Here is a 17,632-nt window from a genome sequence, read left to right as displayed (position 1 = left end):
TGTATGCAGTGTTTTCACGTTGGTGCATTTATTTAGAGCCTCATAGTAACCCTGTGAAAGCAGTATCACTTTTTATCTAAGGCCACCAGCTGTCCCTACCCCCTTTCTTGACTCTTAAACCTCCTCCAAAGACTTTTTGCCACCCTTCAGTTTATCCCTTTTGCGCTTAAAATTTCTCCCTCACTATGGGATCATACCTAACAACATTTTAATATGCTTTAATGTCTGTCCTATTAAAAAAAAAAAAAAAAACCACCCTGGGAATCCATTCCTGCCCAGCAGCTGTTGCTCTGTATCTGCTTTTTTTTTTTTTTCAATGTTTTTATTTATTTTTTAGAGAGACAGACGGAGCCGAGCAGGGGAGGGGCAGAGAGAGGGGAAAACAGAATATGAAGCAGGCTCCAGGCTCTGAGCTGTCAGCACAGAGCCCAACATGGGCTTGAACCCATGAACCATGAGATCATGACCCAAGCCAAGGTCGGACACTCAACCGACTGAGCCACCCAAGCGCCCCTGTAGCTTCTTCTTGACAGAATTCTAAGCACTTGTTACTGTACCTGCTGTCTGGATTTGGCCTCTTCCTCCACCCAATCCCTGGCCTTCTTCCTTGCTACTCAGCTGAAAACAGTACTTCTCAAGGTTACCAGCGACTTCATCTGGCCAAATCTAGTTCTTTATTCTTAATTCACTTGACCCTTCAGCATTTGATGCAATTGAGCACGTTCCCTTCCTTGAAATATGTGGGATATCATCACTCCTCTGTGCTGTGACTGGTTTCCGAATCATGTTAATTACAAATACTGGAAGATACTGTGTCAGTATTTTGTGCTATTCCTGATGTAATGGTGACCTATACAACACGTTTATAAATTTAGTGTCCGTTAATATTTTCAATACCACTTTGTTAAATCTAGACAACCAGCAGAACAATAAATCAAGTCCTGGTTTATAGTTTTTGTCAGTTTCTGTGATGAAAATAGCCTGGCCATGACCAATTTCGAGACAGCGAAATGACCTCAGGTATTGGGAAGACGTGTGGTAGTGCACCATGACATTATTTACACCACACATATACCGATAGACAACATATGGAGACTAGTAGTTCTCAACTACAGGTGGTTTCGCTCCCCAGGGGACATTTGGCAGTTTCTGGAGACATTTTCGGTTGTCACAACTGTGCTTCCAGCGTCTGGTGGGTAGAGTACAGAGATTGTGCTCAACATCCTACCACATACAGGACAAGGCCCACAACAAAGAATCCAGCCAAAGTTGTCAGTAATGCCGCTGCAGTGAACGTAAATAACCTCAAGAAATAAACAGTAAAATGTAGTGTAGGAAAGGAAAAAACTTTTTCTCTACTATTCTAAGTTTTAAAATTGAGACCTGCACATTAAACTGACAAAAGACAGATTGACCAGAGAAAAGACAAATATTTTATTTGATGTTAATATTTCAATTTTACATGCATATGGGGGTCTCACAGAAAAGGAATTAAAAACCCAAAGAGGACGTTCATTAGACCCAGGGATTTATATACCATTTTAACAAAGAGTGATGAAAGGAGTTTGGATTTATAGAGGTAGTAAATTGTGGGAAGGTAAATATATTGGAGAAACTATTAAAAGGTAGGGGTTATTTTAGTTAGAATTGTAAAGACCTGTGTCACTGTCAACTTTTTGTGTCTGGTGATGGTTAGTTTTCTCCTATTGGGATGGGAAAGCAGAGAGGCAGCACCTTTGCAAAGGCAAATTTGTGTCCTGCTTTTAAACAGATGGGAAGGATAGAGAGATTTTCCTGCCTCTGTTCTTTCTAGATTGCCTTCAGCTCTAAGTAATTCTTACGCAGGGGCACCTGGGTGGGTCAAGTCAGTTAAGCGTCCGACTTCGGTTCAGGTCATGATGTCACAGTTCATGGGTTTGAGCCCTGGGTCAGGGTCTGTGCTGACAGCTCATAGCCTGGATCCTGCTTCAGATTCTGTGTCTCCCTCTCTCTGTCCCTCCCCGACTCACACTGTGTCTCTTCTCTCTCTATCTCTCAAAAATAATAAACGTTAAAAAATTAAATAGTCCTTGTGCCAGAGTGGCATGTTTTCAGGTGATATATTACGGTCCCCTGTAATAGTAAGATCACTGGTGGGGGATAAATTTTGAGTATTAGTTAACTTTATTTTACTCTAAGTTTAAATAATCTTTAGCAGTCCCTGTTTTTAAAAACCAGCTCACAAAATTCCTGAGCGTTTAAATTTTGGTTCCACCCAGCCAGTACAAGCTGTGGTGCACTGTCCAAACCAATAGTTGATAAAGCAGTAGTTGATAGTCCACTTCCCACCTGATTATAGTGTGGCTCCTGGTACCTCTCTCACCTCCCTTCCTACCCCCCCAACTTCTGCCTCTTCTCAAAGCTCCAGCAATACTGCTTGCTTGCTTTCAGCCACTTGAACACACCAAGCTCTTTTATCTCAAGGCGTTTTTATCTTCTCTGCCTAGAACAGTCTCCTGCAACTGTCCTGCCTCTTTGCATCTTGAAAATTAATGTCTTCTTAATAGAGGGGCCTTCCCTGACTACTTGTGCCAACATAGCCCTGATCATTTTTCATCCCACTATTCTGTCTTTATTGCACGTGCATTTCCTTGAGTTTTTACCTCCATATTTTAAATAACATGTTAGTCTACTTGTTTTGTATCTGTTATAAGATTTTATTTTTAACTAATCTCTAACCCAACATGGGGATCAAACTCCCAACCCTGAGATCTAGAGTTTCATGCTCTACTGACTGAACCAGCCAAGTGCCCCTGCTCTTGGTGTCTTTTCTTTATTTTTATGGTTTGTTTATTTTTGAGAGAAGGCGGGAGAGGCGCTGAGAGGTGGGGACAGGGGATCCAAAGTGGGCTCTGAGGTAACATCAGAGAGTCTGATGCAGGGCTCGAACTCACAAACTGAGATCGTGACCTGAGCCAAAGTTGGATGCTTAACCCATGTGCCCCCTTGGTGTCTTTTAGATTTAGTTATTATCTGGTAACTTCCTGTTGCAAACCTCTTGGACCGAAGTGCCACAACACACATATTTACGCATACTCATCCTCTGCCCTCATCTTCCTGATTAAAAACACAACAAGAATCCTGCCATCATACTAGGTAGGCTTAAGAAATTTTAATTGCATACAATATAAGCTTGAGTTGTTCCAAAGTCAGCCTGCTTTGGAGACAGGAGCCAGTCGCCAATCATGTGATATTCAAATTCATATTATCATGGGTGGTATTATCGTAGGCTATATCATTATGGGGTATTATTGTTGTAATGCCAGTAGAGTTAATACTAATATTTACATAGTTACGACTGTATAATTACTCATGGCGGAGCTTAGTTTTTAGTTTCCTTTTGCCACCAGTTGGAGAGATACTTAAGAAAACACAAGACAGGTGATGTTGCTCCTCTGGTGTAACCCTCCCAACAGCCACCCATCACACTTAAAATTCTCACTTTCCAGGATTCAAGGTCCTCTAGGACCTGTGATCCCACTCCTCCTCTGCCTTTATCTCCCACGTCTTCTCTGTCTCTGGCCACAGTCATACTGGCCTTCGTCCTGTCCCACCTTCCTGTTTTCAGTGCCTTCACTCCTGCTGTTCTGTCTACGGAGTTCTTGGGGTGTGAGAATGTCCCCCTCCATTTCATTCAGCTTTGTGCTCAAGCCAGTAACAATATGTAGAACTTTTAGCCTTCTTTATCATCCGTTGTATAATTCACTTCAATAAATATTTATTCAAAACAGTTTTTAATGGCTGCATGATATAAATGAAATGTTAAAATCTGCCCCAAATTCCCAACACCCACCCTACTAAACCCCATCCAAACAAGGGGACTGAAGTACCAGTAAGAACTCAAGCAAGATTAAGAGCAAGATATATATAGATATAGATAGATAATAGATAGATAGATAGGTATCATATATATCTTATATATCTGTATATCTATATATATCTTATATATACATATATCTTAATTGTTATGTATATATTGATATATCAGACACCACTTGCAAGGATCATAGATATATAGAGATATGTATCAGGTATTGATATATAGATGCCAGTTTTTAGAAAGTTAAGCAGACACTATTTAAAAAAATTTTTTTTTAATGTTTGTTTATCTTAGAGCGAGCGAGTGCAAGTTGGGGAGGGGCAGAGAGACATGGAGACACAGAATCCGAAGCAGGCTTCAGGCTCTGAGCTGTCAGCACAGAGCCCGATGCGGGGCTCCAACTCCCAAACCGTGAGATCATTACAAACCGTGAGATCATAACCTGAGCCAAAGTCTGACGCTTGACCAACTGAGCCACCCAGGCACCCCTGTGAGTCAAATTAGCTCTATGAGATCAGTACTGTGAATTCCCTTATTTTACAGATGAGGAAGCTGAAGCTGGAATGAGTTAAATAACTTACACAAGATCACACAACTGAGTATGAGGTGGAATTTTTTTTAGGATTCAAACCCCAGTTTATCCTACTTTAGACCCATAGACTTAACCTATATCCCCTGCCTCCTATATTGTTAAAACTATTTGAAGAGAAAAAATTCAGACACTTTTTCACAGAGCACTTTGTCCCTACCCTAAAAATGTCAATTTTTAAAACTCCGTAATAGTCAGGAAGAAAACATTTCCTGTTTTAAGCTTACAAAAAAGAGAGAGAGAGAGAGAGAGAGAGAGAGAGAAAATAACCAATTAAAATATATAGATTTTTTCTTTAATTTTTCCTATAAATGGCATATCCTTTAGAGAATTTTTATGTTTGGTCTTTGTCTCTTTAAATACAATACACATAAAAAATAATAATAAAATAAATACACGTATTGATGTCTGTTATGTATTTAAATACTTAAGGGGCTTGGGATTTATAAATCCTTATAACTCTCACATTTCACAAGTAAGTAGAAGTTGAGAATTTAAAATTTTGAGTAAAATTTATTCCCTTAGGTGAGACTCTGATAAAGCATCTCACAACCACACTGCTGTTATAAAGGTAGTGAATAACATTATTTATACTGTGAAGTATTAATAACAGAGATTAAGTAAAACCCAAATGTTCTCCCTGTGTTCAGTGCCGTGCTTTTTTTTTTCCTTTATATTTGACTATTGCAGCATTGTATCCTTTATAATGTAAACTCACAGAATTGTGACACTTGAAAGTGCTGTTGGAGTTAATTTATTGCAGTGCTTTGATTTTACAATTTATGAAACTGAAGCTTAAAGATGTTGAGCTGTTCGTCTCCGGTTCTGTTAGGTAACAGTGTGAACGGAAACTAATCCACACCTGCAGGCTTTCAGTTCAGTAGTCTTCCGCCTGTGGTTATGTGTATGAAAACTGCCACAAACAGGGGCTTACTTGCAAAGCTTATGTATAGCTTGCATTTCCTCTCTGTGTGCCGCCAACAAGTAGAATTGTAAATCGTTTATATAACCTAGGTAAACAAGATTCTTGCATTACACTTCTCTGATAACACTGGAGTAATATTAGAACAGTTTCATTATTTGACCTGATCAGTCATTCAGTTTTGAATGACATCCTTTTTAGGGTAGTAAGTGCTTAAAAGGATTGAGCGTACTACAGCTTTATTTTAGGTGTGATAAAATATGCATCTTAACCACTTTTAAGTGTACAGCTTAGTGGTATTGAATACATTCATGATGTTGTGCAGCCGTCCCTCTCCATAGCTCTTTTCATTTTACAAAACTGAAACACCATGCCCATTAAAGGATAACCACCCCGTACCCCTTCTGTGCCACTGGCAACCACCGTCTACTTACTGTCTCTATGATTTTGACTACTATAACTATCTTGTACAGGTAAAATCATACCGTATTTGTCTTTTTATGACTGGTTTTAATTAGCATAACATCCTCAAGCTTTATCAATGTTGCAGCCCATGTCAGATTTCCATTTTTTTAATGGCCGAATAATATTCCATTGTATGTCAATACCACATTTTGTTTGCTCTCCATCGATGGACGCTCAGGTCGCTTCTGTGTTTAGCTGTTGTGAATAACGCTGCTGTGAACTTAGGTGTACAAATATCTCTTTGAGACCCTCCTTTCAATTCTTTTAGGTTTATGCCCACAAATGAAACTGCTAGATCATATGGTCAACTTATTTTTAGTTTTTTGAAGGATTGCCATATCCTTTTCCACAGGGTTGCAGCATTTTATATTCCTGTCAGCAGTGCGCACAAGTGCCCATTTCTCCACACCTTTGCCGACATTTCTTTCTGGGTTTTTTTTTGTTTTTTTTTTTTTTTTTTTTGATAGGCACCATCCTACTGGGTACAAGGTGGTATCTCATGATAGTTTTTATGTGCATTTCCCTAATGATTAATGATGTTGAGCGTGTTTTTGTGGTGATTATTGGCTGTTTATGTATGATATTTGGAGAAATATCTGTATTGTCCATTTTTTAATCAGATCGTTGGTTCTTTTGTTGTTGGGAGTTCTCTGGGAGTTACTCTGGATATTAAGCCCTTATCAGATACATGGTTTGCAAATATCTTCTCCTACTCTGTGAGTTGCCTTTATATTCTGTTGATGGTGTCTTTGGCATAGAATTTTGATGTATAGAATTTTAGTTTTTTATGAAGTCTCGTTTGTCTCTTTTTACTTTCGTTGCTTTTCCTTTGGTGTCATACCCAAGAAGTCATCACCAAATCCAATGTTTTAGGGCTTTTGCCCTGTTGTTTTCTAAGCATTTTATGGTTTTAGGTGTTACATTTAAGACTTTGATCCATTTTGAGGTAATTTTTGTATGTGGTGCTGGAAAAGAGTGTAATTCCATTCTTTTACACGTGAGTATCCAGTTTTCTCAACACTATTTGTTGAGAAGATTGTTCTTCCCCCATGGAATGGTTTTGGCACCTGTCAAAAATCATTTGACATGTATATAAAGGTTTATTTCTGGGATGTCTATTCAGTTTGTGTGTTTGGCTTTAAGCCAGTGTCACATTGTTCTGAGTACTGCAGTTGTGTAATAAGTTCTGAAATTAGGAAGTGTGTGTCCTCAGCTTCGTTCTTTTTCAAGCTTGTTTTGGCTATTCTGGATCCCTTGAGATTCCATCTAAATTTTGAAGTGGGCTTTTGTATTTCTGCAAAAAAAAAAAAAAGTCTTTGGAATTGTGTTAGGGATTGCATTCAATCTGCACGTCACTTTGCATAGTTTTGACATCTTAAAAATATTAAGTCTTCCAAACCATGAACATGAGATGGTATTTCCATTTATGTCTCTTTAATTTCATCTAACATTGTTTTATAGTTTTCATTGTACAAGTCTTTCACCTCCTTGATGAAATTAATTCCTAAGTATTTTATTCTATTTGATGCCTGTGTGTGTGTATGTGTGTGTGTGTATACAAATGCTTTTTATATATATATACACACACACACACATATGTATATACATATATGATTACTTTGTAATTTCTTTTTCATATTGTTTATCGTTATTATAGAGAAGTGCAACTGATTTATGTGGTGACTTCATATCCTGCTGCTTGCTGAATTCATTTTTTAGTTCTAAAGTTTTTTTTGTGGAACAATTAGATTCTATACTTTTAAGATCATATTATCCAGAACAGATAGTTTTACTTCTTCCTTTCCCATTTGAGTGACTTCTGTTTCTTTTTCTTGCCTAATTGTTTAGACTGGACCTTCCGGTACTATGTTGAATAGAGGTGGTGAACATAGACAACCTTGTCCTGTTCCAGGTGTTATAGACAAAATTTTCAGTCTTTTCACTGAGTATCGGGTTTACTGTGGGATTTTCATGAAAGGTTTTTATTATATTGAGGCAGTTTTCTTCTATTCCTAGTTTATTGAGGGCTTTCATGAAAGGGTGTTGAATTTTGTCAAATGCTTTTTTTTTTTTTTTTTGCATCATTTGAGATGATCACGATCTGTTAAAGTTCTGTGTATTACATTGATTGATAGTTGTATATGGAACCACCCTTGAATTCCAGGAGTAAATACAGTTTGTTTATGGTGTGTAATCTGTTTAATATACTGCTAAGTTTGGTTTGGTAGTATTTTGTTCAGGATTTTTGCATCAATGTTGATGTGTGGTTTTCTTGTAGTATTTGTCTACCTTTGTATCAGGGTAATGCTGACCTCATAGAACAAGCTAGAAAGTGTTCCCTTCTCTTCAGTTTTTTTGGAAAAGTTTAATAAGGATTGGTAATTTCCTTAAATGTTTGGTGTAATTCACAGTGAAGCCATCAGGTCCAGGGCTTTTATTTGTTGGGAGATTTTTGATTACTGATTCAATCTCCTTATTCTAGTTATAGATTTAATCAGATGTTCTGTTTCTTTGTGATTTAGTCTTGGTAGGTTTTGTATTTTTAGGAATTTGTCAGTTTGTCAGTTTCATCAAGTATATCAAACACAGCTATAAACTGCGACTAGTTCACAGTACTGTTAATGTTTCTTTTATTTCTGCAGAATAAGTAGTAATGTCCTCACTCTCATTCCTGAATTACTAGAAGTAAATTTCTTCTCTATCTAGCTAAAGATTTGCTAATTTTGTCAATCTTTTCAAAGAATCAGCTTTGGTTTCATTGGTTTACTCTATTGTTTTTCTGTTTTCTGTTTTTATCTCTTGTTCTAATCTTTCTTCAGCTAGCTTTGGGTTTAGTTTATTCTTTTACTAGTTCTGTAAGTTTTAGTTAGATTGTTGATTTGAGCTGTAAGCTTTCCTCTTAACACTACTTTCACTGCTTTCTGTAAGTTTTGGTATGTTGTGTTTTAGTTTTCATTTTCCTAATTTCCCATGTGATTTCTTCTTTGATCCATTGGTTGTTTAGGAGTATGATGTTTAATTTCCACAAATGTGTAAATTTTCCAGTTTCACCTGTTATTGACTTATAACTTCAAAAGAAGTATATTTCTTTTGAAATATATTGAGATGTAATATGTTGAGGCCTAAGGTATGGTCTATTCTGGAAAATGTCCATTGTATACTTGAGAAAAATGTGAATGCTGCTGTTATTTGGTAGAATGTTCTGTATTTGCTAGATCAAGTTGATTTATTGTGTTTTTCAAGTCCTCTGTTTCCTTGTTTACCTTCTGTCTGGTTGTTCTATCATTACTGAGAGTGGGGTATTGACGTCTCCAACAATTATGGAAAAGCTATATATACAAACATATATATAATATTATAGATATATATAGATATTATAGAAAAGCTATCTAGAGAGACATATATCTGTGGCATATAAATGTCTAGTCTTCCTTTCAATTCTGTCATTTTTTGCTTCTTATATTTTGCTGATCTTTTACTAGATACATAAATGTTTATAATTGTTATTTTTTCTTATTGTGTTGAACCTTTTGTTAATGTATAATATCTTTTGTCTCTTATAAACTTTTTTGATTTAAAGTCTATTTTGTCTGATATTAAGAGAGCCACCTGTCCTCTCTTTTTGGCTGCTGTGTGCATGGAATATCTTTTTCAGTCTTTTCACTTTCAATCTATGTGTGTCTTTGAATCTAATGTGAGTCTATTTTAGATAGCATATAGTTTTGTGTTTTTATCCATTCTGCAAATCTGTGTATTTTGAATAGAGAGTTTAAACCGTTACATTTAAAGTAATTACTGATAAGGAGGACCTTGCTTATGTCATTTTGCTATTTGTTTTCTTTATGATTTATGACTTCTCTGTTTATCATTTTCTGCCTTATTGTATTCTTTTGTGTTCAGCTGATTTGTTTATAGTGAAACGTTTAAATTCATTTCTCATTTCCTTTTGTGTATATTCTATACCTGTTTCCTTTGTGGTTACCATGGAGATTACATCTAACATCCTAAAGTTATAGCACTCCATTGTGAATTTATTCCAGTTTAACTTCAGTGCCATACAAAACCTCTTCTTTTACACCTCTATCCCAACTCCTTTCAATTGTTGTTATCACAGAATTACACCTTTATACATTGTATGCCCTAAAACATAATCTAATAGTTATTTTAAATATACTTGTCTCTTAAATTACATAGAAAACAGTATGTGAAATTACAAACCAAAGTTATAATAATACTATTTTTAGACTAATAATTTTTTTAAATATATTGTTCTCTTAAATCGTGTATAAAACAAAAACTTTAGTTACAAACCATTGTTACAGTAACACTGGCTTTTATAACTATCCATATATTTACCTTTATCAAAACTTCTGTTTCTTTATACAATTTTGGGTTACTGTCAAGTGTCCTTCATTTTTCCCTGTAGGACTCTCTTGAGCATTTCTTGCAGGGCAGGTCTAGTGGCAATGAACTTTTACAGCTTTTGTTTATCTTCAGTGTCTTAATTTCTCCCTTACTCTTGAAGGACAGTTTCGCTAGACACAGGATTCTTGCCTGATAGTTTTTTTTCATTGAGAAGTTTGAATATATTGGCCCACTGCCTTCTGGCCTCCAAAGTTTCTGATGAGAAATCTGTTAACATATTAAAAATTCTTTGTATGTGATGAATTTTTTCTCTCTTGCTGTTTTCAAGAGTTTCTCTTTATCTTTGGCTTTCACAAGTTTAATTATAATGTGTCTTGGTGAGGATGTATCTTTTAGTCCATCTTAATTGGAGTTTGTTGAGCTTCTGGGATGTTTATATTTATGTTTTTCATCAAATTTGGCATCAAATTTGGGTGCCTGGGCGGCTCAGTTGGTTGAGCGTCCGACTTCAGCTCAGGTCATGATCTCGGAGTCTATGAGTTCGAGCCACGCTTCGGGCTCTGTGCTGACAGCTCAGAACCTAGAGCCTGCTTTGGATTCTGTGCCTCCCTCTCTCTCTCTGCCCCTCCCCCGCTCATGCTCTGTCTCTCTTTCTCTCTGTCAAAAATAAATAAACATTAAAAAAATTAAGTTTGGCGTTTTTCAGCCAGTATTCCTTGAGATATTCTCTCCTCCCCCTTCTCCTTCTCTTTTCCTTCTGGGACTCCCACAGCATGCATGTTGGTCTGCTTACTGGTGTACCATAGGTCTCTTAAGCTCTGCTTACTTTTCTTTCATCTTTTTTCTTTCTGTTTCTCAGACTTGACAATTTCCATTGTTTATCTTCAAGTTATCTTCAAGAATCCAGGCTGGTTACTTTCTTTGATTGCTCAACTCTGCCTTTGAATCCCACTAATGAATTGTTCCTTTCAGTTATTCTACTTTTCAGCTTCAGAGTTTCTGTTTGGTCTTTTTTTAGTTTTTGTCTCTTTATTGATATTTCCATTTTGTGCATCATTTCTCGAATTTCTCCACATCTTCCTTTAGTTTTTGAGCATCTTTAAGACATTGATTGGTGTTCAGGTCTTTGTCTAGTAGATCTGCCATCAGGTCTTTTTCAGGGTCAGTTTCTATTGATTTTTTAATTTCCTTTGAATGAGACATAATTTTGTGTTTCTTTATATGCCTTATAATTTTGTATTGAAAACTGGATATTTCAGTTTAATAATGCAGGAACTCTGGAAATCAGATTCTTTCCCTTCCCCTGAGTTTACTCTGTGTGTGTGTGTGTGTGTGTGTGTGTGTGTTTAATTGTTATAGGCTACAAGGATTAGTCAAGGATCAGTTTGAATTGTAAACTTAAGGTCTTTTCAGTTCTTTTGTGAATCCGTACCTTTCTCTGGAAATGACTGATAATTTCTCAGTTTTCTCCATATGTGTTGTTATTTTTGAATGTCCTCATTTTTAATATCTGGCTCTCCTAAGGGGAAAGGACAACAATCTAGAGGGAAGGAAAAACCCTTTAAGTTCCCTGGAAGTTGTCAGATGGGAAGGGCTTGCAACAACAGTGGGGGGTGAAGGTGCATCCCCAAAGGCTGCCTGCCTGTTTGTCTACACCTGTGTGATCAGAAGCAGCAACCAACAATCAGAGCACAGATCTCCTGGATTGGAGGACCGAGTCCCTTTTTGTCCACCCTGGCTCCCACAAGTGTGCAAGCTGTTCCAGAAACATGTGCACAGCTGCCTGCTGCTGGGGCTGCGGTGAGGGAATGGGTAGCTGCTACTGGGCTAAGAGCAGAAATTGACTGGAGTTAACCACAAGTTACCCCCCCAAGCCTTCCCCTGGAAGTTGCAAGCCTTCAGTAGACACCAGAGTTCTAAAATAGTTACGTTAGATTCTGCCAGCACAGTTGTCTAGAAGTGGAGACAGATTCCTGGTGCTTCCTAGTCCACTTTCTTCCCAGGATCCTCTCTGTCTACTGCAGCTTTTTAAAGGACTCATAAACCGTAATGTGTTTCTGACTTCCCTATTACTTATTTCTTCACAGTATTAATAAAAATTATGGGTAGAACTGGTGATTTTGTTTTGTCTTAATGCATGATTGACTAGTCAGCATATTTACAAAGAAGGAAAAATTCTATAATCATCTCTAATTCTAGGTTAGGGGCCTGGGTAAGTTTTTGGGTGAAACTCTGTCACTGTATATGTTGAATAAGAACAATTTATTTGAAGTCATTGAATGGGGTCATGAAAGGTCGTGGATTTTCAACACTAGCTGCCTTGGGTTTAATACTGGCTTTGTTAATCGCTATTTGACCATAGGCCTTGAAGTGCAATCTCTATGTCTCTAGCACCAGCATACTGGTAAAGTCTACTATGCAAGGTTGTTGTTTAAATTAGAACTGGGTGGCTCAGTTGGTTAAGCATCCAGCTTCAGATCAGGTCATGATCTCACGGTTCATAGATTTGAGCCCCACATGAGGCTCTGTGCTGACAGTATGGAGCCTGCTTGAAATTCTCTGTATCCCTCTCTTTGTATCCCTTCCCCCCTCTCTCTCTCAGAAATAAACATTTTTAAAAATAATTAAATAAATTAGAAAAAAGAAACAAATTGGAACATATAAGGCAATCAATAGTAGGTAACAATTTTTATTTTTTATTATAATTATCTTGATACCACATCTCATCTTTATTATTTCCTTTATTCAACTTTCTATTTAACTTTTCGTGAGTTCTAGTGAGTTTCACATTGGAGTTTATAAAGAAATTTTAGATATACCCTTTTTGCTTATTTTAGGACTTTAAAATGCCTTGGGAACAGGAATCAGAATTTACAAAGAGGGATAAAGCTGCTAGAGTCATTCAGAAGGCCTGGAAACGTTTTCTTGTGAGTTTGTTTCATTGTTTTGTAATCTTATTGTGATATAATTTATATAGCATAAGGTTCACCTTTTGAAAGTGTATAATTCAATCATTTTTAATATATTTACAGATTGGTGTACCACCCTTTGCTTTAAAAGCACCCATTTTTTAGAAGTTCAGAAAGTTAACATTAATTAATCATTCCATTAGCCTCGCAAATCCTTACTGAGCTCCCGGTCAGGGTCAGGCACTCTGAAAATAACTATGATCACTGAAAGTATCACGAATAGGATCCTTTGGCTTTTACCTCTAAAACTATTTCTTGACTCAGCAATCAGGTTTCTGAGAAAGTGTTAGGGATACATTCATTCACTCATTAAATAGTTGTCGAGTACTTGACTCTTGAAGACTTAAAGTTTAATAATAAACTGTATCTGAAGTAATACACTTTGTCATGCTATAGTCTGGGTAGAGCTGGTCTCATTGGTGGGAGGAATATTCCAGGTTGACTTACCTGGTTGAGTGAGGGCCAATAACTAAAATGACTTCACTCTTCTGTGTTTGTAGCAACACTGTCTGCGCCTGATAATTATACGTGAAGTGTGATGGCTCTGTTTCTAACACACATGATCCGTTAATCGAGTCTTACAAAATAGCTTCCATTATGTGTTTCTTTTGCCTCTTTCAAGCCATAAAACCCCTAACTCTTGATCTCCAATACTAAAATAATAATTTTCTTAAAAAATTTTTTTAATGCTTTTTTTTTTTAATTTTTTTTTAATGTTTATTCTTGAGACAAAGACAGAGCGTGAACAGGGGAGGGGCAGAGAGAGAGGGAGACACAGAATCGGAGACAGGTGATTGGGGCACCTGGATGGCTAAGTCGGTTAATCATCTGACTTTGGCTCAGGTCATGATCTCACGGTTTCTGAGTTCAAGCCCTGCATCATGCTCTGCTGATGCTCAGAGCCTGCTTGAGATTCTCTCTCCCCCTCTCTCTCTCTCTGCCCCTCCTCTGCTCTCTCTCTTCCTCTCAAAATAAATAAAAACATTTTTATAAAAATTTTTTTAAATTATTTTAATATTTATTCATTTTTGAGAGGCAGAGGCAGAGTATGCATAGGAGAGGAGTAGAGAGAGAGAGGGAGACACAGAATCTGAAGCAGGCTCCAGGCTCTGGGCTGTCAGCACAGAGCCCAACACGGGGCTGGAACCCATGAACTGTGAGGTCATGACCTAAGCTGAGTCAGACGCTTAACCAACTGAGCCACACAGGTGCCCCTAAAATATCTTTCTTAAAATTGTGATCAATTTAGATAAGATCTGTATGTTGAAAGGATTAAAGCGGGTTGTATTTGGAGATAAAATGGTGTCCCATGCAATAGAAGGTGTGACTGAGCAGTTGGATTTAAAAAGTGGTTAGAAACTGAAAAAAAGCAACCATGAAAGCCATGGTTCAAATCCTAGGATAATTTAAATAGTTCTAAGACCCAAAGAGAAAACATTTGATCTTAAATCTCGATATATTCTTTTTCAAGTGGCTCAGAGGAGGATTTCTAAATAAGGATGCTTAATTTTAACACATTACTTGGCCCAGTAAGTGAGTAATTTGCATAGTCAAACTACTGTAAATGAAGGTATTTTCTTTTGTGTGAATATTTTAAGTCAAAATAATGTATATACTTCTTTCAGTAAAATAATAGAGAAGAACTTACAAATAAAAGCACATCTTTTACCCCCTCCTGTTCTTCTCTACCCTCATACTCTAAAGGGAAGCACTTTGAACTACTTTTTGTTTTAGATGTTCTGGTAGTTATTTCTGTTTCTATATAACATGCTTGTGTCATTATTTTTTATTTGCCAACTTCAGAAGTGACCTGTTGATTTTCTGCAAAGATAATTGAGAGCTTATCTTACTTACCCGTTACACAGCCCTGCCAGTACCATATGTAATGATTTTTTAGTTCTTCTATTTGTTACCTTAATTTTTGTTTAAGTTTATTTATTTTGTGAGAGAGATGGGGTAAGAGGCAGAAAGAGAGGGAGGGGCAGAGAGAGAGAATCCCAAGCAGGCTGTGAGCTGTCAGCACAGAGGGGGACATGTTGCTCAAACTAACAAACTGTAAGTTTATGACCTGAGCCAAAATCAAGAGTCAGGGTATAACCGACTGAGCCACCCAGACGCCCTTATTGCCTTATTTCTTTACAGCACAGAGCCTGGAGCCTGCTTTGGATTCTTTGTTAATGTCTCTCTCTGCCACTCCCCCATTCACACTCTGTCTCTCTCTCAAAAATAAATTTAAAAAAACATTTAAAATTTTTTTAAAAGAAGAATTTAAACCTGGGGCGTCTGGGTGGACCAGTTGGTTAAGTGACCTACTTTGGCTGAGGTAATGATCTCATGGCTCATGAGTTTGAGCCCTGCGTCGGGCTCTGTGCTGACAGCTCAGAGCCTGGAGCCTGCTTCAGATTCTGAAAATCTCTCTCAAAAATAAATAAACGTTAAAAAGAGCATGTTTAAACCTTTGTTTCTTGTTCCATCATGTTAACATAGGATTATGTGACTCCTTATTATGTCTGATGAAGATATAAATATCCCAACCCCCACCTTTTTTTTTTTAACCTGTTCTCCCAATCTTCAAACCCCCAGATCCCATTACATCTACTAGTACACTGTCAATATTCACTTGGAGGAGTTTCTCATATATCCTGGGCACAAGTCCTTTATTGAATACATCTGTGGCAGGTATTTTCTCCAGACACTGCATTCTTAAAGATGTTTTTTTGATAATGAGAAGTCTTTCATTTTAATTAAGTCCAATTCAATCCCTTGTTCTTTATGGTTAGTGCTTTCTGTGTCCTGTTTAAGAGATGTTTGCCCAGGGGTTCCTGGGTGGCTTGGTCGGTTGAATGTCTTGGGTCGTAGTCTCAGGGTTCATGGGTTTGAACCTGACATCGGGCTCTCTGCTGTCAGCACGGAGCCTGCTTCCAATCCTCTGTTCTCCTCTCTTTGCCCCTCCCTTACTCGTTCTCGTTCTCTCTCTCTCTCTCTCTCTTTCTTTCTCTCTCTCTCAAAAATAAATAAACATTAAAAAATGAAAAAGAAATGTTTGCCTAAAGAGGTGACAATATCAGAACTTTCCCAGTGGGAAAAGATCCTAAGGCAGACGTCCAGCTCAGCCAACACAATATTACGTGTCAATTATATTGAAATAAATCTGGGGGGAAATGTTTAATCCAAAGCCAGGATATATTTTCCTTAAGCTTTTTCTAGATGCTTGATTGCTTTTGTTGTAGGTTGAGATCTAGTACCCTCTCAAATTAATGTTTGTGTGTGATAAAAGGTGTAGGCAAAGTTCATTTTTGTCTTTATGGATAACCAAATGATTAAGTCCTTTTACTGAAAACACTAGATCATGTCTCCATGTATGTGAAGTGTTTCTGTGGTCTCTGTTCATTTGCATTGGTTTATTTGTCTTTATTTGGGTCAGTACCACACTGTCTTAGTAACTATAGCTTTGTCATAAGTGTGGGTATCAAAATCCTCCAACTGTGATGTTCTTCATGATTATCACAGCTATTTTAGGGCTTTTGTATTTCCATTTAAATAGCAGAATCAATTTATTAATTTTTGCAAAAACATTTGTGGGGATTATAATTGGGATTGCATTAGGATCAGTTTGCGGGAGAACTGACATTTTACTACTCCAAGTTTTCACGAACCTGGTACATATCTTCATGTTTTAGATCTTTAAAAATTTTTCTCCACAACGTTTTATAGTTTGCAGTGTAGAAGTCTTATGTGTCTTTCATTTAACTTACGGGTATTTGACATTGTTTGATGCTACTGTGAGTGGTATTAATTTAAATTTTATTTTCTAATTGTTCATTTCTAGTTTATAGAAATATAATTTATTTTTATCTGCTGGCCTACTATGCACTTATTATTTCTAATTGATTTTTTATAGACACCTTTGGATTTACTACCTAATCATGTCATGTCTGAATGACTTTTGTTTTTTTCTTTGTAAACTTTATACCTATTACTTCTTTTTCTTTATTGTACTCCAGCACAATATTGCACTTTATTACCCTCCCAGAGAATCCCAAGCAGGCTCCATGCTATCCGTGCAGAGCCTGACACGGGGCTCGATCTCACAAACTGTGAGATCATGACCTGAGCCTGAGCCGGAATCAAGGGTTAAACATTTAACCAACTGAGCTACCCAGGTGTCCCTATTACCTTTCACTTTAAAATATTTTACAGTTTCCATTGTGATTTTTTTTGACCCATCGGTTATTTACAAGTATGTTATTTAATTACCAAATATTTAGAAGTTTTCTAGTTACCTTTCTGTTACTGATTTCTGGTTTGATTCTGAGGGCAGTTATTTATATGATTTTTTTTAATTCAATTTAATTTTTTTATTTTTTTTAAATTTACATCCAAATTAGTTAGCATATAGTGAAACAATGATTTCAGGAGTAGATTCCTTAATGCCCCTTACCCATTTAGCCCATCCCCCCTCC

General features: G+C 36.9%; 1 protein-coding gene across 5 annotated transcripts in view; it reads left to right on the top strand.

Moving 5' to 3' along the window:
* CD1H11orf65 (chromosome D1 C11orf65 homolog) overlaps positions 1 to 17,632 on the top strand; it is a 64,339-nt gene that overhangs the window by 4,432 nt on the left and 42,275 nt on the right. For all 5 annotated transcript variants that reach the window (XM_043579260.1, XM_043579262.1, XM_043579261.1 and 2 more), the window contains exon 2: positions 13,038 to 13,127. In XM_043579260.1, the coding sequence (XP_043435195.1) occupies positions 13,047 to 13,127 (81 nt within the window). In that variant the 5' untranslated portion in view covers positions 13,038 to 13,046. The remainder of the gene's footprint in view (positions 1 to 13,037; positions 13,128 to 17,632) is intronic.

Source organism: Prionailurus bengalensis, chromosome D1, assembly GCF_016509475.1.
Source record: "Prionailurus bengalensis isolate Pbe53 chromosome D1, Fcat_Pben_1.1_paternal_pri, whole genome shotgun sequence".
In the NCBI taxonomy this organism is placed as follows: Eukaryota; Metazoa; Chordata; class Mammalia; order Carnivora; family Felidae; genus Prionailurus; species Prionailurus bengalensis.
This window is presented reverse-complemented; position numbering and strand designations above follow the sequence as displayed.